At 42.2% G+C, this 22501-nt stretch overlaps 1 protein-coding gene across 5 annotated transcripts; it reads left to right on the plus strand.

Moving 5' to 3' along the window:
* The first annotated feature begins 1405 nt into the window (after nucleotides 1–1405).
* Nucleotides 1406–19685, plus strand: LOC125516356 (uncharacterized). Of its 5 annotated transcripts, none has more exons than XM_048681825.2 (15): nucleotides 1408–1638; nucleotides 1786–1905; nucleotides 4683–4941; nucleotides 5034–5262; nucleotides 5352–5502; nucleotides 5609–5839; nucleotides 6218–6589; nucleotides 6715–6735; nucleotides 6820–6887; nucleotides 17135–17189; nucleotides 17939–18307; nucleotides 18473–18604; nucleotides 18687–18841; nucleotides 18934–19054; nucleotides 19486–19680. In XM_048681825.2, the coding sequence occupies exons 1-15, from the start codon at nucleotides 1615–1617 to the stop codon at nucleotides 19567–19569; spliced, it is 2391 nt and encodes a 796-aa protein (XP_048537782.2). In that variant the 5' UTR covers nucleotides 1408–1614; the 3' UTR covers nucleotides 19570–19680. The 5 variants fall into 5 exon arrangements, with proteins under 5 accessions (XP_048537785.2, XP_048537782.2, XP_048537781.2 ...); XM_048681824.2 differs by having other exon boundaries at nucleotides 1409–1638; nucleotides 6712–6735; nucleotides 19486–19676; XM_048681826.2 differs by having other exon boundaries at nucleotides 1409–1638; nucleotides 1779–1905; nucleotides 6712–6735; nucleotides 19486–19673.
* The last annotated feature ends 2816 nt before the right edge of the window (nucleotides 19686–22501 follow it).

Below are 22501 nucleotides of genomic sequence, written 5' to 3' on the forward strand. Positions count from 1 at the left end.
CGTTGCAACGGGAGAGAAAACAGAACACACACTCTTAATTCAATAACCATCACTCAAGACCACAATAGGTCCATCTTCTTTATTTTTACAAGGCATTATATTTGTGTTGCCGCTTATCCTCCTTCTCACCCTCGCCGGTGATGGCCTCGGTATTCACACAAAATAAAAATAAAAAACGTGTTTGAATATGGTTAATCCTAAGGCGTCTCTCTCTCTCGCTATCTCTCAATCCCGCGATGAGAAATCTATTGTTTTCCCCTGTGACATTTTTCAGATGTATGCATGTGTAGTTAGCGATGTTTTCTTTTCCCTACATGATTGTAGTGGGGTGTTTATTTGCAATCCGGATCGCCGCCGGTATGAAAGAAAAATGGATCTTGCGCTATAAATTATAAGTTTGCTTCCAAAATAATATTTTAAAAATATTTAAAGTTAAAATTAACGACATATTTAGATTCCACACATTTTTCTAATAAAATTTCATATATAATATGTTAAAATCGAAGTTACGGTTTAAAAGATACGGATAATTTAGAAAATCATTTGTTTGACTTAAATATATTCCAAAATAATATTTAAAATACTTAACAAGTAAAAATAATCTCGTATTCATATTCTACATATTTTTCTAATCAAATTTTATATATAACATGTTCAAATCGGAGTTACGGTTTAAAAAATATGGATGATTTAAAAAAGCATTTATTTGATTTAGATATGATCCATGGATGAATTACCTAAAACATCAGGGGGTTTTCAAAAAAGTAAAATAACGGTTCGAGTGTGACTTAAATCCAAACCGCGGATTGATTTCATCAAAACACAAAGACTTTTCTGAAAAATGCCATGACGGACGACCGAAACCCAATTTGCTTTATTATTATATGTAATGTAATGTAAAGATGTAAAGAAAAAATTTAAAATACTATAATATGACCAGGACGGGACGAGCAGGCAAGCCTCGTCCGACCAGGTGAGGGACCGAATAGGGAGGGGCTAGTTTCCTTTTAAATCCCCACACTGCATGCTATAATTTTTCCATGTAATAAGGCTCCATCTAATCTCAGCCCCCCTGATTTCAGGGGTGGGCCATCCTTAATTACCTATTAAACCTCATATAATCTCCACTCCCTGATTTCAGAGGTGGGCCCTCTGTTTTTTCCTATTAAACAAATGTGATGTGTTCTGCACTTTCGGCTGGTCGGAAACCGCGCACTAGCGCGGGCACGCGCATATTAGCCATTCCCTAATCCGACAGACGCAGCTCCCCTGACGTGCCATTGGCACACTGACAGATGACCCCAGGCCCACACGTCAGGGGTGCAGTATGTCAGACGATCCTGGTCCTAATCCGACTAGTGCACTGTGACGTGTTGTGCTTAAAAAAGCAAAGTACACGCAACTAGACTTTGTTTAATCCGGACATCTGGATCTGGTTCACGACAATTGGAGCCACAGATCGGCCAAGCTTCTCCTTATCCCCAAATTGAGTATCGTCGACCAAATCGACCAAGAGGATCATTCGTCTTACTGCGGTGTGGAGCTGCATCTTCAGTTCTTTGGTAGCTCCACACCGACCTAATCCTCTTTCCTGCTGCATCGACCAAGAGGTGAATGCAGGACTTCATTTTTTTCAAGGTGAATGCTTTTCCTTTTGGTATTTCTTCCTCTCATCTATCTGCTACTGAGTTTACCAGTGTTACCCGTTTGCCGATGCTCCATGAGCTTCATATCAAAATCTGGTTTGCATCCTGTGTAAACCTGGTTGTTTCTTCTAGCTGGCAGGACATGGACCGTGCAAGAGTGGCGCCTAGGCCCTTACCATTCCATTTATTAGAAGAAATCACGGATGGTTTCTCCGAGGAGCGAAAACTTGGTGCTGGTGCGTATGGAAGTGTTTACAAGGTAAGAATTTTCAGCCACCCAGCTTTTGTACAGAGTAGAAATCTATTGGGTTTGGTTTCACCTCGGTTATACAGACATCATTTGCTTCCACGGGGCTGGGATGGGGAGCGGCTGGCGAGGTGGAGCAGGACCAGTCTTTCTGATGCCTTCTGGCGCTGTCAATTACTGGCCTGCTGAAAACCCCAATAGATTTTCTTGCTGTTTTGGTTTCTAAGTTGAAACAATGTTACTCCCTCCGTTTCCAAATACAGTTCCTAAATATAAATCTTTTTAAAGATTTCAATAAAGACTACATACCGATCTATATAGACATATTTTAGAGTGTAGATTCCCTCATTTTGCTTCATATATACTTTGTATTGGAATCTCTAAAAAGATTTATATTTAAAAACAAAGAAAGTAGCTGTAGTGGAACAGCTTTAAGAGTTGTAATAATGTTGTAGTTTCCTATCTTTCCTTTTCTCTGCTCCACTGGAGCGTGGACATATGACTAGCATGTGAGATTTCTTTATGTTACTTGCCGGGTGGGGGATTGTACCCTCCAGATGATCTAAAAACATCACACTTCATTTAACTTAATACTCCTAAAGATTAAGCTAGCATCTGTAGTGGGTGAAGTTACTTAAATAGCCCCAGCTATTTTAGCCATAAATAGCCTCTCATTAGCCACTAAAACAGAGGAGAATTGCAGGCAGCGCCAGCTATATTTATTTCCATTCAATCTGATTCGATACAACTTGTGAGCTGAATGGTTGCATATATTTGTTTGCATTGAATAGTTTAATGAGTTGGAGCTCGAATCATGTTTGAGTCATAATTTCCCCCCTTTTTGGCTAGTTATGACTGGAATTTGCACAGTTCTTTTTAAACAACGCTAAATAGATAAGCCCGCCATAGCTGCACTATAGCCTTTCTTAGCTTCTGAAAATGTTGCTGCTAAATGCAATAGCCCCCTATTTTAAACAGAGATTATACTAACACGGGACGTGTAGTCTTCATGGCTGTTACCTTTTCATCCTTGGACTTGAAAATCATGGACTCGCTAGTGATAGCTTTCAGGCATTGTCTTTTACGTGTTGTACCTAAACAAGGTAATTGCATCTAAGAAAGATGTGATAACCTGATACAACTTGAATCATCAATTTCCAAACCCCCTTGTCGCTCCCAGGAGGGGCGGCTCGGACGGACTCCTAGAGCCGCCGCCTCCCCTTCCCCTCCGCCCCCGCTCCTCCCACCGCAGCAGCAGGATGCCGCCGGTTAAAGGCCGCGGCTGACGGCGGTGGCGGGCTCTCATCCCCGAGCGCAACTGGTAGCGGCAGGGGCCTCTTCCTCCTTGTGTGGCGGAATTTCCGGCCGGAGCTTTGGGGTGGCCCTGGACGGCACGACTAGTCCGACGGAGATGGACGCCGGGGCGGCGGCCTCGGACTTATTCGGTGACCTTGGCGACCGTTGTGGCCGCGAGGGCGGCACGACGCCTAGTTCAGGGGACTCGGTGCGGCTCAGCTCATAATCTCCATGTGGTGCGGGTGGTGGCAGCAGTGTCCGCTAAGATATCCGACCTGCTATTGGGAGCCGGCGGGCGGCGGCATGTGGGCCTGCCGTTCGGCCTAATAAAGGAGGTGGTCCTATGCTTCTTCTCGTACCAAGATGGTGTTCTGCTTGATGACTACTCTCATTGATCTCTCCGATAATGAGTTTCGGAAAGCTCCGCCGTTATCTCCATTGGGCACCTGATGCCTGTAGATTGTTGGATCAGATGAGATTTGGTCGTGTGCACCCATATTTCTTGCCGTGCTGCTTCAGGAGGGAGTGATGCGAAGCTTCACTCTCTGATGCCATCATGGGACCTATCGGTGTTTTGATTTCCATGGTGAAGACAGTGGCAGAGAATGTCATGGTAGCAGAGGTCTGAGATCTAGTAATGGCGGACTGAGTCTTTGGGGCGATGAGGACTTTGCTTGGTGTTTCTTGACTTATAGGAGTGGCATCGGCAAGCGGGGCGGCAACATAGGAGGAGTACAGAGTCATATCTTTCAGGGTCAAAATCCAAGGTCTCGCCTAAATTGATTGTGCTTGACAATGGCCTTGTTGAAGACATTGTTTTGAGAGAGTGAACTTTCTTTAGGGTGAAAACCAAAGATCTTTAATCGGGCGGGGACGATGCTTGTGCATTGTTTCCTTCTTAGAGGCATTGCTTTTGGAGAATTTGGATTCCGGGTGCTGTCTTGGTAGTGGTCTGTTTTGCAGCTACAAGGTTTTGATCACCGTAGCAGGATCTTTTGTTTTTTCTTCTCTTTTTTGTTGGGTTGTGTGCATCCGTGATTTCTTTAGAATAATTCTTGTTGTAGAGACTGGGTGTAATTGATATCTTCGCAATATTAATATATCCCCATTGTCGTTTTTTTGGCTTATAGACCTTTTCATTTGTTGAATTGAGTCACTGCCTAAGGAGGCAAGCTAAGACTCTTATCTTCACTAACATACACTGCTAATCTATTTTTTCTTTTATTAATATTTCACCTTAACATTTTTCCTACAGTCATTAGGGACAGCTCACGAATAGATATTAATTGTATGTAAAATACATATTGTATGGCGAACGATTCAAAATTGGCCAGACTAAGACTTATGGCGTCTTTCCCATTTGGCCTCACATAACAATGCAAATTTAGGCAAGTGTCACGGCATATTTATGATCAGGGCCATTTTTTGCTTTATACTATCTTCTAGATATGTTGCTGCAAGCAGAAAATGAAATGGCGTTGCGTGTTTAACAGGGACAGCATAAAAATGGGGAAATTATTGCCATCAAGAAGCTTCATTCTATGCCAGAACTTAATAACCAACAATTCCAAAAGGAATATCTTAATCTTGCAACTCTCCAGCATCAGAATATTGTGAGGTTAGTTGGTTATTGCCATGAAACTCGTGGAGAATACATAGAGTTCAATGGAAGGACGATTTTTGCTGAAAACCAACACATGGCGCTGTGCTTTGAGTACATGTGCAACGGAAGTCTTGACAACTGTCTTCAAGGTATGAGGGTGCTCTATGTGTACTAAATGTAGCATGTTAAGAACCAATGACAATTTATATATTGATATTATTCACTTTTGTGATTGCTACAGATGAATCAAGTGGACATGATTGGAAGACACGCTATAAAATAATTAAAGGCATATGCAAGGGTTTGAAATACCTCCACGAGGAACTAAATCCTCCAGTTTACCATTTGGACTTGAAGCCGGCCAATATATTGCTGGATGAGCAAATGAACCCCAAAATTGCAGATTTTGGATTGTCGAAATTCTTTGGAGATGAACGAACACGTGTATCAGCCAGCGCCATTGGAACAATGTAAGCCAAATACTTCATATCAAATAAATTCAATAAGCTGGAAATTCTATGAATAAACTAGTAACATATGTGATATGTTGTGTGTGCAGTGGGTACTTGCCGCCGGAGTACATAAATTGTAGTCTTGTCTCAAATAAATTGGATGTATTTAGCTTAGGGGTAATAATCATAAAGACAATGACGGGACACTTGGGCTACTCCCAAAGTGCTGAAATGCCTTCTGAAGAGTTCATTGATCTCGTAAGAAAAATTTCCTGACTTAATTCATCGTGATCGATTGTAATTTTTTTTGCAAAAAACATTATATTATCTACTACCATTTTGTGCCACCTACCCAAATTGCCAGGTACAAGAGAAGTGGAAAAATAGGATACAAGGGGCATCAACTGATGATATTGATTCATGCGCCGAACTTGTGAAGACATGCATCAAGATAGCTCTGAATTGTGTTGACGCCGATCGACACAAAAGGCCCAATATAGGAGACATTATCAGGGAGCTGGATGAGACCGAGATTATGACACAGTTTTCTCAAGCATTAACAACTGACACCGGGTCTACGTCGTTGGACGAGCAGGTGCGATTACTCAGGGTGCCATGTTTCAGTATTCATTTTCAATAAAAGAAAGAATTTTCTATACTCCTTTGGTCTTTGTACTTTGTTCCTAACTTTGACTAATAATTTGATCGACTGTGAATCCAACAATATAATTTTTTGGCCACTAAAAGTATATTACCAGACTTTCAACTGTGAATCCAACAATATAACTTTTTGGCATATAAGTTATTGTACTAGAATTTTAATGTCGAACTATCCGTTTCGAAAAAACAAATGTCGAACTCAGACCCAAAATGTAAGTGTGACCTTTTATACGAAGATTGAGCGACTATGTTCTCGTATTGAGCCAAGGTGCTGCCTCTTAATTAACGGTTAGCCCGCCCTGCACCACAACAGGAAGAGAATGGATTCCTAGAGGTTCATCCCCACCAGCTTCGTTTTCCCTTCTTCGAGATAAACAAGGCCATTTGCCCTCTCCTCTTAAGTAACAACACAGAAGATAATGTTGCCTTCAGAATTCTCTCCGAGAACCACATGGAGGAGCTGTCGGAGCTCAGCGGCGTTGTGCCACCAAGGTCCACCCAAACCTACTGTCTAGTGATGAAAAAGCAGCCTCCGGCGAACACGAGCGAGCTTGCTATGACCCTGGAGAGCTGCATAGCACACGAGGACATAGCAGACGGGGACGACCAGTTCTTACCGGAAGTCCTAGAACTAACTCAAGGCAACAAAGTGCATAAGGTGGCATTAATGGCGGTCACCTCTGAGGTGAGAGGCTCATTAAGGCTTCATTCATTATAAACTTGAACTTGAGCTGTGACTAATGTTTCTTCTTTTCTTTAAACTCGCGGGGATCGTTCTCGGGCTTGTTGTCATGGTGTGACAAGCAGCAGACGCGATCAGGAGTAACCAAGGTGAGAACTTTAATTTTCTCCCTACATCTTTCCTAGTAATTCCAACGAATTGCTTTACCAACCATGCATCATTTGTACGTTTAGGTCATATGCCGGGTGGATGGTGCCGTGGATCATTTAACAGAAATAGATGTGCATCCAACACAGCCGAGGTGAGTTCTTATGCCTGGGCACCTTCCCTAAAAACCGTTGGATGACATTAAGATGTGTGCACGTGTAATTAGTATTACCATTAATTGATAATTAGTACTAGGAAAGAATTATTGCTAATTATTGCTTCATATGAACACTTAATACCCACCCAAATTAAGCCCATGCATGTCTCATATGTCACATAGTCAGGTATTTTTTTTGCGTATAATAGAGGTTGTATTTTTTTATATGCTCTCCTTTATTTTTCACCAACTATCTAATACCTTGAATAAATCACTAGGTATATACATACATAACTCAAAATATCTTAGATATGTTTTTGTACTCGAAATATGTTGGGTATATATTCGATACCCATACGTCAGGTAGCCAGGTATATACGTAGCCATACAATACTTTAGGTACATACGTCGATTGGTTATGTACAATATTTTCCAAGCATTTTCGTACAGCGGGGTATACAAGTGTGCAGACACCTTGGGTATGAGATTTTCCTATATTTTTTCACATAGCCAGGTATATACGTCGACCGGGTATGTACAATATTTTCCTACCTTTTTCATATACCCGGTTATATACGTCGACCGGGTATTACAATATTTTCGTCAGTAGGTATTGTATAACTGTATTGGACAGTTAGAAAACAAAAATAAAATGCAATTAGTAAAAAATAATAATATTATGTATATACATACTCGCATACGTATATTCTTTCGTTAGTAAGTATATGATACCCATTTTAAATAATTAGAAAACAAAAATGTAATAGTTTAAAAATAAATTATTGAATATATATACATACATATGTATATAATTTCGTTGATAGGTATTAGAGACTCGTATTAGATAGTTATGAAACAAAAATACGCATATTATATACCTGCAATAATCCAAACAAAATCAACATTAATATGTTAATTGTATGGCAAGTCTTGCATGCCTAATAGTTAGAACCAAAAATAAAATGTAAGCATGGAAAGTCTTGCCTAAAGAATAGTTGGGAAACAAATTAATTATATTATATATATATATATATATTCCGATAATATTATCAGAATAGTTATTCTGATAACACTTCCGCATTGTATGCTCAACGGGAGGGCACTGCACTTTCTTTAGCAAAAGCACTGCATTACAGAGACTAGTGAACTTCGCGTTGGAAAAAATTGCACGCACTGTTTTTCGGTACTGTTTTCGCTCTAATTTTTTAACCGTTTATCGGAACAAGGCGTGTAATATACCGTTGGAAAGCTACGGATTAGGCGCAACTTTGCCGTATTGAACACTTTTCGAGATTCCCTGCGGTTTAAGAGCAGTTTCAAAAACGGTGCGGCCCACAAAGAGTGATAGCGAGCGTTTTTTCGCGTTTTTTCTAAACCGCTCGTCGAAACGAGGCAAATGATACACCGTTGGATAGATATCGTTGAGGCGCATCTTTTACATATCTATTGCTTTCTCTAATTTGTTACAGTTTAAGAGCAGTTTCAAATTTACTAAATCGCGGAATTCTGTTTTTCAAAAAATTTCAAATTTTCGGTACTGTTTTCGCTCCAGTTTTTGAACCGTTTGTCGAAACGAGGCGCGTAATATATCGTTGAAAATCTATGGATGAGGCGCAACTTTCATATGTTGAAATGGTTTTGAGATTCCTTACAGTTTTAAGTTAATTTTGAAAATCATGCGGCGGACGACGAGAGGCAGCGGTCGTTTTTCAAGAAAATTTTACAAACCGGTTGTCGAAATGATTCAAATGATATGCTGTTGGAAATATATCGACGAGACACAACTTTTTCATGTAGAACACTCTCTCTAATTCCTTACGGTTTAAGAGGAATTTTGAATTTTACCGAAATGTGTACACTCTGTTTTTCACGATACCCAAATCGACGTGCGTACTTCATCCGACTAAAAACCGCACTGCATCGGACGAAAAGGCGCACTGCATCGGATGGGTAAGAGAACTGCATGGTTTCTTTTATTCAAACGTAATTTTTTTAAGGACGAGAAAGTAGAGTGTACTTCACATCGGGTGTAAATGAACCACAACACTATTAAGAAGTGAACCGCATTACTTTTCTTTGCTTTCATAACAATCTTTTTCCACTTACGGGATGAACAACATCATACAGCCGACTGCACTGCTTGAGACTGAAACCCGCACTGCATCAGACGGTCAAGTGAACTTCATGGTTTCTTTTCTTAGACGATTTTTTTTGCAAACACGCAAGTGAAGTGTGCATCACATCGAGCATAACTGAACCACAAAACACTTGAAACTAATCCACAACACACTTGAAACCACACTGCATCAGGGCATTAGTAAACCGCAACACACTCGAAACTGAACCACAACACACTTGAAACTAATCCACATTATCGTAAATAAACAACATTTTTCTGAGATAAATAACAACAAATTAGATACGTAACAACAATTTCAGCACACATGACCCAACCGAACTGCATCGCTGCTCAAGCCGAACAGAGGCATCGAAGCCATGGTTTTTTATAACATATATTTTGCAGTGCACAACGAAGGGCCACCTCGAATCCGAGCAAAACTGCGTGGGTGCAACCCGAATTGGACGCCTGCACCAAACTGCATGCCCGCTGGCACTGAGCTGCTCGTTTGTGTTGACGAACCTGATGACGACATCGTTTAAGTGAAACTGTTGCTCGGTGCTGGATAGGGGGGACTACGCCGGTGAATTGCATCACCAGAACCAGTGCACCACACTGCACCGCGCCGGCAAACTGCATGCCCCCACAGATGTAGGAGAGGAGGTCAATGGTGTTTGAGGTGCACTGAACCTCATCACGCGTGCCTTCGAGCTGCACTTCCACGATCGGTGAGCTGCACTAAAATGCACGCAACCCCACGTGCACGGTTGTAGGTGGCTAAGGGACTGCTGGAAGTGAAGGAGGCCACGTGGCCATGCCCGCGACGCCCGGCCTGCTCCATCTCGACGGTCAACGGCGGGCGTGGTAGGGCCACGTGCTGCTGGAGTGTGGGAAGGAGGGATTTGCCCGTGGCTGGCCAGATCTGCTGCATGGGCGGCTGGATCCATCCCAGGGCGCAGCGGACATGGTGGTGGCCGCTGGACCGGAGCAGGAGAGGTCGCTCGGATCTGGGGTCGACGTGGCGGTGCGATGGGGTGGGCCGCATCGGGAGAAGGTGGGCAGGGGAGGAGCGGGACAAGGAGCCCCGCACGGTAGAAGTGGCGACCTCCAGGCCCTGGCCGCACTGGCCTCGCCGTCCCGGCGCATGGACACAGCCACGGTGGTGGCGCTGCTCCACTGCGACGGCGGAGGATGCGTGACTAGCGATGGGGAGGCGCAACAAACTGCCCGACGAAAGCCAGCGAACCTCCCTTTGCTACTTAACCGCACGGCTAAGTCAGGAGATCGATCCCGGTGGACATTGGCGAGAGTCAGAGCACGGTGGAGAGAGCCAGGGATCCAGGCCGTGGTGGTTGGAGGTGGCCATCTCCGTCGGCATCGGTAGGATCCGGTGCCAATCGGGCCACCAAATGTGGAGGAAGGCGAGGGGCTAGGAGGAAGTTGGTGGAGGAGGGTGGGGGAGGGGGCTCGTGTGTAGGAGGCGAGGCCGGATCCAGGCCCTCGCTGCTCCGGTGGTTGGCCGCCGGAGGTAGCTAGCTGGGCGGCGGACCATGGCTCTATGCGGCGGCGGTGCATGTGATTAGAAGGCGGAGCAGGGGGAGGCTGGTGGTGCGCGGGGTGGAGGTGGGGGAAGGGGAGAGGAAGGTGAAGGCAGCGGGGGAGGAAGAAGGGTGGCGCTGGTGGCTAGCCACCGGCTAGGATTTGGGCGCGGGGAGAGGGGAAGAAGGTGGGTAGAAGTGGGATGGGTGCGGGGTGGGGTGCGGTTTTGTTTTTTATTCCTGTAGTTTGTGTCGAAGGGTGGGTGTTATCAGAATAAGGCGGAAGTGTTATTAGAATAAGGTCTTAAGGGGTGTTATTAGAATATATATAGGGTCGCGCTATTCGTCATCCTGGGTGAGGAATAGTTATTCTTCACCCCCTCTCTATTTTGACGTCAATGCACCGTATTTTTAGGTTTCGTAAATTTTGTCATATTTCATATGTAAAAGGAGAACGTAAGAAAATATATACTCGCCGTAATTTTTTTTATGTTATGTAAAGTTACGAACATAAAAACATACATAAAAATGCGGTATTTTTGGTCTTGTAACCTATTTTTTTATTTTATTATACCAAATTTTATGTAGTGAATCAATATGAATGTAACTATTTGTATTCCAAACGTAATTTGTTTATGAAGTGATCGTAAGATTACCTCGGATGAAGAATAACTTATTCCGCATCCTGAGATAATCTTACGATCATTTCATAATTAAATTACGTTTCGAATTCAAATAGTTACATTCCTATTGATTCATTACGTAAAGTTTGACATAAGAAAATAAAAATATAGGTCATAAGACAAGAAAAATTTGCAGTTTATGTGTATTTTAGACTATGTTTTTACGTTTGTAATTTTACGTAACATAAAATATTTTTTACGGAGATTATATATTTTTTATGGTCCCTTTTTGCGTCGGAAATAAGACAAAACTTACGAAACGTAAAATTACGATGCATCGATGGTAAAATAGAGGGGGTGAAGAATAACTATTCCTCACTAGTATAACGCCCGTGCGTTGCCACGGGCTCTTCAAAATTTATAATCAGTATCTTTAATTTATCATCCCCTCATATTGGGTGATTATGCGGTGCTCTAATTAGAAACACAACAATCAAATATTAGGAAATTTCACCGAACGAACAACAACGAATAATACGATATCTATCAAACGAATAAAATGAGGTCATATTTTTGGTCCGTCATGCACTTCTGTTGAAAAGTGCCTATCCCTTTTAGAATCAACCCACTGTTTGCTCGCACGCAAAAAAATACATCTCTAAAGTGGGGAACCGATCGGTGCCAAAAAGAACTCAAACTCCTATCGAATCTCGACTTCGTGCTCTTCCACTTCCATTGATAAAGATGGGACGTCAAGTGTTTCATCATGATGACCTCGAGCAGTCGCCGACATCCCTCCCCACATCTACCCCTACCCCCTGCTGCCGCTTGCACTATCCTTCCTCCTCGAGGGAGTTAGGGACACAATGTTCTCTAGGATGGGCATGACCAGATCCACGAGGAGGCCACATTCTTCCATGGGAACCCAACCAAGCACACCACCCTCCGCAACCATCCAATCCCAGCCTAACAAAGTCAAGACCCGCCATCGATCCACAAATCAGGCTCGCCGCATCCAGGTTCACTGCAAGTCTGCGACGAGTCTGTAGTCGACATCTTGACTTTGGCTATCCCCACGGAAGAATCATCGGATTTTTGCTGAAACTGAAACATACTAAAGTGACACATGCTCGAATTTTTAAATCAGATGACTATCGAAAAGAAGCCGCCCAAGAAAAGTAAATAAGCATCAAGTGTTGAAAGAAAATGATGGACCCTAAGGCCATGAACTGATAAAAGAGAGCAGTCAAGCAATGTAGAGTAGCAAAAAATCTAATAACAAGACCTTACCTTCATAAAAATAAGGGAAGAACACTTCCTTCATAGCCTTCCTACAAGTACAGAACATACTAAATTAGCATTGTTTCAGTCTCATTTTTTGCAAATAAAGAGTGTAATAATTACCACCTATTTCATTTGGCACTAAAAATTTCTACCTCTGTCTGACCTCCTGCAGCACTAAAAAAACTCATCACTTACAATATCATAGCCGCACACTCCAAGTCAAAGTAGAACATATATCAAGGATTCTGTGACAACCAACCATGGCCAGATCAGATGGCTTTTAATTGCATTCCATCTCATAATCCAGAGCCCCCTCTATCTCAATGGAAATTAAATTTAGCGTAGATGGCGGGTGCCCCCGACGACGGCTGGGAAGGATGGTGGAGGAGGTGGATGAGGATGGCGGCGGCGGCGGCTGCGGTTGCGCCTCGTCCGCAGCCGTGCTGGTGGTGGTCGATGCGAGAGCCGGATGGCGTCGGCCAGAATCAGGCAGGGGCGACAAAGATTTAGAGGAGAGAGAGAATGGAGGCGATGAGCGATGGGAGGAAGGGCCACCGGCGATTGGGGTGGCCTCAGATCCGCCCCTCCGTGGCCGCCTATTTCATGGGACGAACACCCGTGCTCACCGTCGGGCTCGCCTTCGGCCGCTGCCTCGCCGACATTCACGACGTAGAGCCCCTTCCTCCGATCCCATTTGCCAGGGAGGCAGCGCCATCCTTCATCGCAGAGAACGAGTCCACACTGAGATCCCAACAAGATCGTGATTGCGCCTCCCCAAACCGCAGCGGCACATCCCACTCCATCAACGACCAACCTATATGAGGCGGAGGATCAGTGTAGGACGCGAGCGCCGTCACCATGGACGTGGGGGACGCCGTAGGTGGGAAGGAGGCGGCGACGACGTCTGTGTCAGGAAGATCGCACGACGGTGGCGGCGTTTACTCGAGGGGATCGAGAGGAGCTGTGTTTGGTGCTGGGTGGGTTCTTTGATGCGTGCGTGGGGCTGGAGATTGTGATAGGTGATCAGGTGAGGGCGTGCCATACCTGGATCGATAGCCTTACCATATCTGGTGGTAATTTAAATTTATTACCATATTCGATATTTCCCGAGTTATGAACTTACCATACCTGGATTGATAGCCTTTGGGGTAATTTAAATTTATTACCATATAATTACCATATTCAAAATTTCCTGAGTTATGACCTTACCATACCTGGATTGATTTATTACTATACATGGATTAATTATGATTGATTACCCTAAATACGTTGGGTAATTTAAATTTATTACCATATTCGATATTTCCCGAGTTATGACCTTAACATACCTGGATTGATAGCCTTTGGGGTAATTTAAATTTATTACCATATAATTACCATATTCAAAATTTCCTGAGTTATGACCTTACCATACCTGGATTGATTTATTACTATACGTGGATTAATTATGATTGATTACCATAAATACGTTGGGTAATTTAAATTTATTACCATATTCGATATTTTCCGAGTTATGGCCTTACCATACCTGGATTGATAGCCTTTGGGGTAATTTAAATTTATTACCATATAATTACCATATTCAAAATTTCCTGAGTTATGACCTTACCATACCTGGATTGATTTATTACTATACGTGGATTAATTATGATTGATTACCATAAATACGTTGGGTATTGCCGGTCAGACGAGAAAAGAGAAAAACCGATGGGAGGGGCTGGTGGGAGGTGGGACGAAGAAAAACCGGTTGAAAATAAACCGGTTGAAAATAAACCGGTTGAAAGGGGGGGGGACTATTCAACCAATTCGTCCATTAGGAGTAGAGATTCATGATGACGAATAACGCGACCCTAGATGGGGCACGTAGGTGCCTGGGCACCTACGCCTGTTATGGCAGGTCATTTTTACTAGTGCATGACATGCAATCCATTAAATACTAGCTTTCCATATTTCGTTTGCATGCACTATATCCTCAATGGTCAATGATTGCTTTCCAAAAAATCATAAATATGTTGATTTCCTAGCAATAATTTCTTTTTAAATATTATGTCAATGCATGATACCTATTGAAAATATACACATAAGAGGGTTATTATATCTTATAAATTATAAACATTTCATAAGTATTATACTTAATGAAAAATATACATATACAGATGATATTATGTGTATAAGAATATACACATACGCGATGTATTATAGAAAATAAAATTTATGGATATATCTCGGGTATCTCAAATACCTACTAACAAGACGTAATGAATATACCCACAAACATCATGAGTATGTGGATACCTCGAAATATTATGAGTACGTACGTATATCCTGTATGTATATACCTAAATGGTGTACGTACTCGAAATCATTGGCACATACCCGAGGTATCAAATACCTAACAACGAGATGCAATGTATATACCAAAAAATATCATGAGTATGGAGATACCTCAAAATAAATTTGTCATGCATGTCGCAAGAATTTGTCCTAGGTATCATACCCGGTATTTCTATAGTCAAAATAAATATGATATACCCCAAGATGATAATAAATATGTTGTACCAAAAATAAATATGATATACCCACAATATTATATTCAAAACATATATACTCATGATTTGTATCATACTCTTTTTTTTGCGAAACGATTTGTATCATACTCATGGTATCATATACCCAATGTATCGTATACCTAATTTTAAAAAATAAAACTACGTCCCGCAGAAGAGTACAACATACCTTTTATTAACGTATGTATGAAAAAATATCTTCATATACGTATACAAATCATGACGCATTAATTTTATTTATCTCTTTCCTATTTCTATTAATATCTCTCAGTATGCACCATTGCCATGCGTGACATTCTCTTTCCTATTTAGTACCACTACATAATTGTTACCATGCATGTTACTCTCACTGCAATAATTATGTTTCCAATTAGTGATTCTATCATACTTATTTCTAAATTAGTCATCACAACAACACACATCTAAATGCAATTGAGTGGTGGAAAGTCAAGGAGCATGGGCACCTAGGTGTCCCAAACTGTATATATATGGTAAGTATATAAATTTTGTCTTGTTTCATACGTAAATGACCTATATTTTTGTTTTCTTATGCCATACTATATCTAAGATATTTCAAAGCAGGTTATACAAAAAAATTGCATGTGAATTTATAGTTTTTTTTATATGTGAAAAATACCTTTATATTCATACATATATAATAATATACTAAAAATATAGTGCATACTACCTAAAAAATAGTATATATACTACCCAAATATTCTTATATACTATATACTACATGTACATATTCTCGGTTTTGACATATACTACAGACAACGTACAAAACTCATGTGAGGGCAACTACAACCGGTGCACGTTAGTAATTAAATGGGATTGTTAGTTATGCCCAGAAAAAAGTTCAATCAGAAATGATTTCTTTTGTCATGGATAAGATATATAATCCAAACAATAAAATTCTTCTAATAAAGTCATTAATAAATTCATACACAAATATAGCTTGATATAGTATATCTCTAAATTTGCCACTTTGGAGGAAATACGGGCAGCTTTCTATACTCTGACATGCAAGATATCTAGCGGTGAAAATGGACCGTAACGGATTTTGATTGCGCGATGTACTTTATCATATTTTTTCATAGGATTTGCAGCGGAGCGGATAAGTACCGTTTGCAGATTCGAATGTGGATACGCGAGCCCCGCCAAGGAATCTCTCTCCTAATATCTCTTGTTTCTTCCTTTCTTCCTCTCTTTACCCAAGCCCGAGATCCTCCTCTAATGCCTCCTTGCAAAAGCCCGAGAGATGCGACGATGCGGTTCACTCCCTCCTCTCCTCCACACTTTTTGGAGGACGATCAAAAGCAAGCAAAAACGTAGTTAGCCATGACGGAGAAGGCCCCAACAAGTTGTGAACAAGTCAGAGACAAGGCCAACATGGCTGGCCGCAGCGGCACTGTCATAAGCTAGAAGGGTGCGGGGTCACCTGACATAGGGTTTAGGTGCGGGGGGAGGGGAGGCGATGTCGGAGGATGAGGTAGGGGAGGGTAGGGCGTTACATGACATGGGGTTTAGGTGTGGGTCCAGCGTTAGAGAAGGAGGTAGGGGCTTAGAGGGACAGCTTGGGAGCAACAACAAACCAAGGAAGGAGGGGATTTGAGCAAGATGTGGTGGCAAGGCGGCACAAGAGTGCCACTGGCCACAGGTGGCGGTGGCCAGCGGTAGGGGCGATTGAGGTGGTCTCTGGTAGTGCAGCAGTGTTATCCTTCACCCTCCTCTCCGGCGGTACAGCGGTGGTGCTCCTTTCCGCTCCTCTGCGGTGGCGGAAGGTACTTCACCCCCTCCCATCCCCTCCCCTCAATTCAGACAACATAGGCACCAGTGGCATGTCGGAGATTCGATTGTGCCAATGGTGCCCGTAATCTAGCAGCCCCTATTTGTAACTACGCTACCTCTAGTATGAGATGGCGCTCTAAAATCGAATGACTCGTAATTTAAGCCGGTAACATCCAACTGTAGTAAGGACTAAGGATCACACCCCACCTATAGAGACGTGGGATGACAGATGATTTAGATAATTTAACACGACTCAAGTATCTTCTGAGTATTCCGTAGAACTACTTTCAATATATTTTCTAAGTATGCAAGTGTGACACAGGGTTTTGGCAAGTCGTCGCCGTGGCGGTGTCGCAGTTTGGAACTACGAGACCCAGGTTTGTTGCTGCATAATACCAGCTTTCACTTGTACTAGTATTTACACGGCAAGTTGGAGGAGCACACATGCGATGGAAGAGCGGGTCTTATTAATGTTTTTTACTCCTACAACGTCATACACCCTTTACTAGAAGAGGTGGTACAATGTTGGGGGGAGAATCATCTAACTCATGTGTTGCATTATTTGTATTCATAGTCAACTTGAAGGAGCTCTGACTCCACTCGAGTATAACCAATCTGTTGCACCCTGGAGTCTCAGCTAGTAAGAAGCCTTTGCTTCAGAGCATGACACTCCACAGACAAAACGTGATGCACTAACTGGTGGAATTATTGGTTCAGAGCCAGCCCATTTAGTAATCCAATAATTTATAGTGAAAACGTCAAAGGCTAAATTGCCCCATTCATGCATGGCTCCATTATGTGGGTCTAAAGTTTAGTACTAGATTGCTACTCCCCCCTCTGGTAATATAAGAGCATTTTTTACAATGCACTAGTATCAAAAACGTTTTTATATTATGAGACAGAGGAAGTAGTTTATAAGGAGTTGGGCTTTTTTATAAGGGGCTGGTTTGTTGTAGGTGCCAGGTGTATCGTCTTGATATTTAAATATTTCATTTATTTTAAAAATAAATAGCAAGGCAAGAAATTTTCTGCGATGCAAGTCTTGGTAATGCTTATATGTCAGACTGGTTTTAGTACCTCTTTCAAATGAACTGATCTGACCTCATTTATCCGTCTGGGCGTGCAGGAAAGAGTGATGATGTTGAAAAATCTGGCGCCCACGGACATGATACGTAGCGTCAAGTTCATAGCGCGAGAGCGCTGGTTCTTGGCCGGCGACTTTCACGGGTGGATCCACGTGCGCTCGTTCGCGATGAACGACGAGGTGACAAAATTCAAAGGGCATGACGGCGCGGTCATTTCACTGGTGGTTCATCCAAGCGACCCTCTAGTGGTGTCATCCTCTGTCGATCGCCATATCAAGCTCTGGAACTGGGAGGCTGGCTGGAGGTGCGTCCGGAAACTCAAGGCGCACTTGAACAACGTGGAGAAAGTTGTGTTTAACCCCTGGGATAGCAACTGCTTGGCTAGCGTCGGCATGGACAACATGCTCAAGGTTAGTTAGTTACATACTCACTCCGCCCCATAATATAAGATATAAGATGTTGGTACAATCAATATAATACATTGGTTATAACAACATGTTATATCATTAGATAGAGGCAGTACTTAGTCGGCTTTTCTATATAAGATGTACGCATTTCTTTTCCAAAATCCACAGATCTGGAAAATTTCTTCACCACTTCCTGTCACCGTACTGGACTGCGACGAGCATCAGCTCACTGTTGATTATTTTCATCCGGGTGGCGACCGGCAGTACATTGTCACCGGATCCGTGTCCGGGAAAGCTCGAGTATATATGCAGTATACATGGATTTTTTCCTCTTCACCCCAATCAATATGCGTATCCTCAGTTCTCTTTTTTTCCCCACCAGATCTGGGATGTGAAGACAAATACGTGCATTCGACAAATCAGTGGGCTCCAAACTGATAACAGCCGATGCGTTGGTGTGGTACGTCCAGACTGTCCATTGCTAGTCATGACTTTACAGGGAAATGTTACTTCTTTGTACAACTTCGATACTGATTGGTAACGTCTCTCTCTCTCTCTCTCTCTTTCCACGGTTTCTCTGTCGACCACGTACATACGTGCGCAGGCTAAATAATAGTATTGGTTTGCAGCTACGAGAACTCGATTGACTTCAAACTTGGAGATGTCTTAAATTCCGCTTACGCGGAGGGCATAAAAAGGTTACCACCTCCCAAACGAACATCATCTAGTGGAATGCACAGTGTCGTGATGGTAAGGTTGTCTTACACTTCTTTCTTGTTATCAAACTTGTGCAGTGTCGTGATCGGATTTTTTGGAGGAATAGCAATGATGAAAATCAATTGATTTCCATCAAGTATCAAGACAAAACTGCAAAAGTTAAGTACGCATGGATGAAATGTAGACGGGGTTTGGGATGCCAGCGAAGCGACACACAACACAAGAGTCAAGCCGTTGATTTGTACTCAACAAAGATTTGTGTTATCTAAATATGAGCTCTTTTACGTTAATTGGAGAGTTATCATTTGTAATTTCATGTAACCCCCTCTTTGATTATTTTCCACCGTTGATTTTAACATATTAATTAAGGTTAATCAACAAAGGTATTATGCTCATGTTTTTTTAACAATCTTTGTCAATGTTGGGTCAATCACACGTATCTAGCCCAATCCATCTCGCGACAGGGAGGCACCGGTGTAGTGAGCTGGGAGACGGCGACGGCGCAAGGTCCTCGAGGCGACCATGCTGGCGCGAGGTCCTGGAGGTGAATCACAGGCTGGGCTTGGTCGTAGTGGTTGACCAACGGAGCAAGGTACTTCGGCCCCTTCCATCATCTCTTCCTTCCCTACCTCCCAGATCCAGGGTATCAATTTTGGGTGTTGCAAATTCAGCGCGTGTGGGATGCAAGTTGGAGACGCTCGGTCCAGCTTTGCTGTGAATATGATCTTGGTGGTTCCTCTTCTGATTGTTACGGTAACAAAAAAAATGTGACCAGTGTGGTAATATTATTTGGATTTCTCACCGGTTGGAGTGGTCGTTGTTCAAATCGTTCGCTACCGCTATCTTACTTCCATATGAAGTTCAGTAATTGCATCCTCGTTGTGTTATCTCGTCTTCAAAATATCGCATATTAGACAAAAGAAAAAGATAATGAGATCTGATATTATTATGAATGATGATTCAGTTAGGACTGGTCGTCGAAATTCAGATGGGTTTTGGCTGCGTGTGTAGATAGATATACGCTTGTCTGTTATAAGACACACAAGAGCGGGACCACAGGTTAGCTTTGGGCTTCATCTATAGAGCTTGTTTGACTCACCCTTCATATTAGGTCCTTCAGAAATAATACTATCTGGAAAACTCGTGTTCAGTTGGAATTATGGTTGAACCTATCTGTGTAGCATTATTTCAGTTACTCAAAAGCCCTTGAGAATTCTGAAGGGCGTAATCCGAGAAATCTAAAAATACAGCAAAACTCATGTTCATTTGGAAATATGACGATTTCGGTGTAACCGAACACCAGTACACCATGCCCAACAGGCATTGCATGGTTTTTTCCCTCCCTTCTTTTTTGGCCTCTCTTCTCTTATGCACGTACATATTTAATTAGAATTAATATATAGAAATTCAGTAGAACAAAAAAGTACTAGTACGCGATGCCGAACAGCAAAGCAGACCAGATCACCATGTTGGTTAGTCTTTCATACAGTTTAATTTGCCATGATGTCACCTATCTAAGGCTTATGAAGGTTAGTCTTTCATACATTTACTTTATTTACTCGCAAAAAATGTGCTTGTGGTCCTATTATCAAGTACTCCCTCCGTTCGTATCTAGACTAATCTAAGACAAGAATTTTGGGACGGAGAGTGTATTATTTTCTGCAACTATTTTGTTCTCTGCAACTAAGCATGATTAAGCATTTAGTTTTGACCTTTTCTACGATCTTTGTATATATGACGGAGTTATGAGAGAAATTTTAAACAATTGTACCGCTCGACAGAGCAAAGGATGCCATCACTAGTAGAAAAAAGGCCTATTGTCCCGGTTCGTAAGGGCATTTTGTTCCGGTTCCTGAACCGGGACTAAAGGGTCGGTACTAATTCCCTGTCCCTTTAGTCCCGGTTCAATCCAGAACCGGGACAGATGGACCTCCACGTGGCCTGTGCGCGGAGCCCAGGCAGGAGGGCCTTTGGTCCCGGTTGTTGGCACCAACCGGGACCAACAGGTATCCACGCGTCAGCATTTCTGTGGCTGGGGTTTTTGTTTTTTTTTGAAAGCGGGGGGGGGGGGGGTTTGGGGTTTTGGGGGGTTAATTTAGGTGTTTCATATATTGTGTTAGCTAGCTATAATTAATAGAGAGAAGTGTCCTCTCTTATGTCCATGCTTGGTCGACGCTACGTACTATACATACGTATAGAGAGGACTAGACACGCTAGCTAGCTAGTAAGCAAACGAAGGAAATAGAAGATCGTCATGAACATATATGCATACAGAGAGAAGTGATATCGACCACCTCTGCTTCTCTGAGAGATTGGTCGAACAACAAGTTCTCGTATATCTATCCGACACTACCGGCTACATATATACAATAATTATATCTTATAAATATAATCTCCTAACATACGGACTCATAGTCCATATAGTATTCTCCGTCTTCAGCGATCACGTGGTCAAGAAAGAATACCGCCAATTCCTCTTGAATTGCTCGCATGCGAGCTGGTGCTAGGAGTTCAACCCGCTTCCGAAACATCTAATTTGAAGAAGGGGGTCAATACATATATATATGAATGAATAAAACTCAACACAAATGGTGGTAATAAAATAAAATTGTGAATGTTGTTATTTACGTACTTCATATTGTTCGTCAGAGTAGCCCCGCTCACAGGTCATGTGGCGGATGGACTCGCAAACGTAGTATGCACAGAAATCATTCCCTTGTTCCTGCCACAACCACTTTACAAGAAATAGAGGTCAATCAAACTGATAAGCAAGAATGCCAAATGGTATTGATGAAACTAGCGCTAGAATCAATAGGAGATGCGCGGAACATGCTACTATAGTACTTACTTTCGGGTGTCTAAATTGCAGCTTCTTCGGGAGTCCTGGAGCTTTTTTGGTGGATTTTTTCCAAACCCTGCCAGACAAAGAAAACAATTACTTGATATATCAGGAAATGAACAAAGTTGCGGATATGGTGGATAATGATCGATTTAACTTACTTTTCGAGCATTTAAGTCATGTCCGCATAGTCCTGGGAATCTTTTCGTCTTGAGTCTAAGACGGTTACTAGTCCCTACTCAAACTTAATATCTAGGAGAATATAGTGGAAACTGCACACGCATGCATAACTCATCAATTACATTACTATAACCTTGACTAATATATAAGGGAAACCGAATACGCACAAGACAGTAACACTCACTTGAAGTTGTAAGGAAAGAGTATTATATCTTTGTTTTCGTTTATTACCAACGATCATAGCAAGTTGGCCTCGGTATCTGCGGCATGAAATTTAACCTCAGTTGCATCTATGAGATATGTGTTAATGAACCCAATATCATCGACTTGTCTTTTATTCAATTCGGCGATCTTCAATCTGCATAATATAGTGAGGATAATTAGAAATACATGCAATGAAAGAGCTGAGCTATATAGAGAGACTTAATGATAGAAGTAGTACTACTTACAGACAGTAGCAG

Source organism: Triticum urartu, chromosome 6A (assembly GCF_056163025.1).
Source record: "Triticum urartu cultivar PI428250 chromosome 6A, HENAU_Tu73, whole genome shotgun sequence".
Lineage (NCBI taxonomy): Eukaryota > Viridiplantae > Streptophyta > Magnoliopsida > Poales > Poaceae > Triticum > Triticum urartu.

Coding starts and splice junctions, on each gene's coding strand:
- LOC125516356 (XM_048681824.2), top strand. CDS start 1,615: ATGCAGGACTTCATTTTTTTCAAG. Junction 1,906..4,682: donor CGTATGGAAGTGTTTACAAG/GTAAGAATTTTC, acceptor CGTGTTTAACAG/GGACAGCATAAAAATGGGGA. Junction 18,605..18,686: donor CCGTGTCCGGGAAAGCTCGA/GTATATATGCAG, acceptor TTTCCCCACCAG/ATCTGGGATGTGAAGACAAA.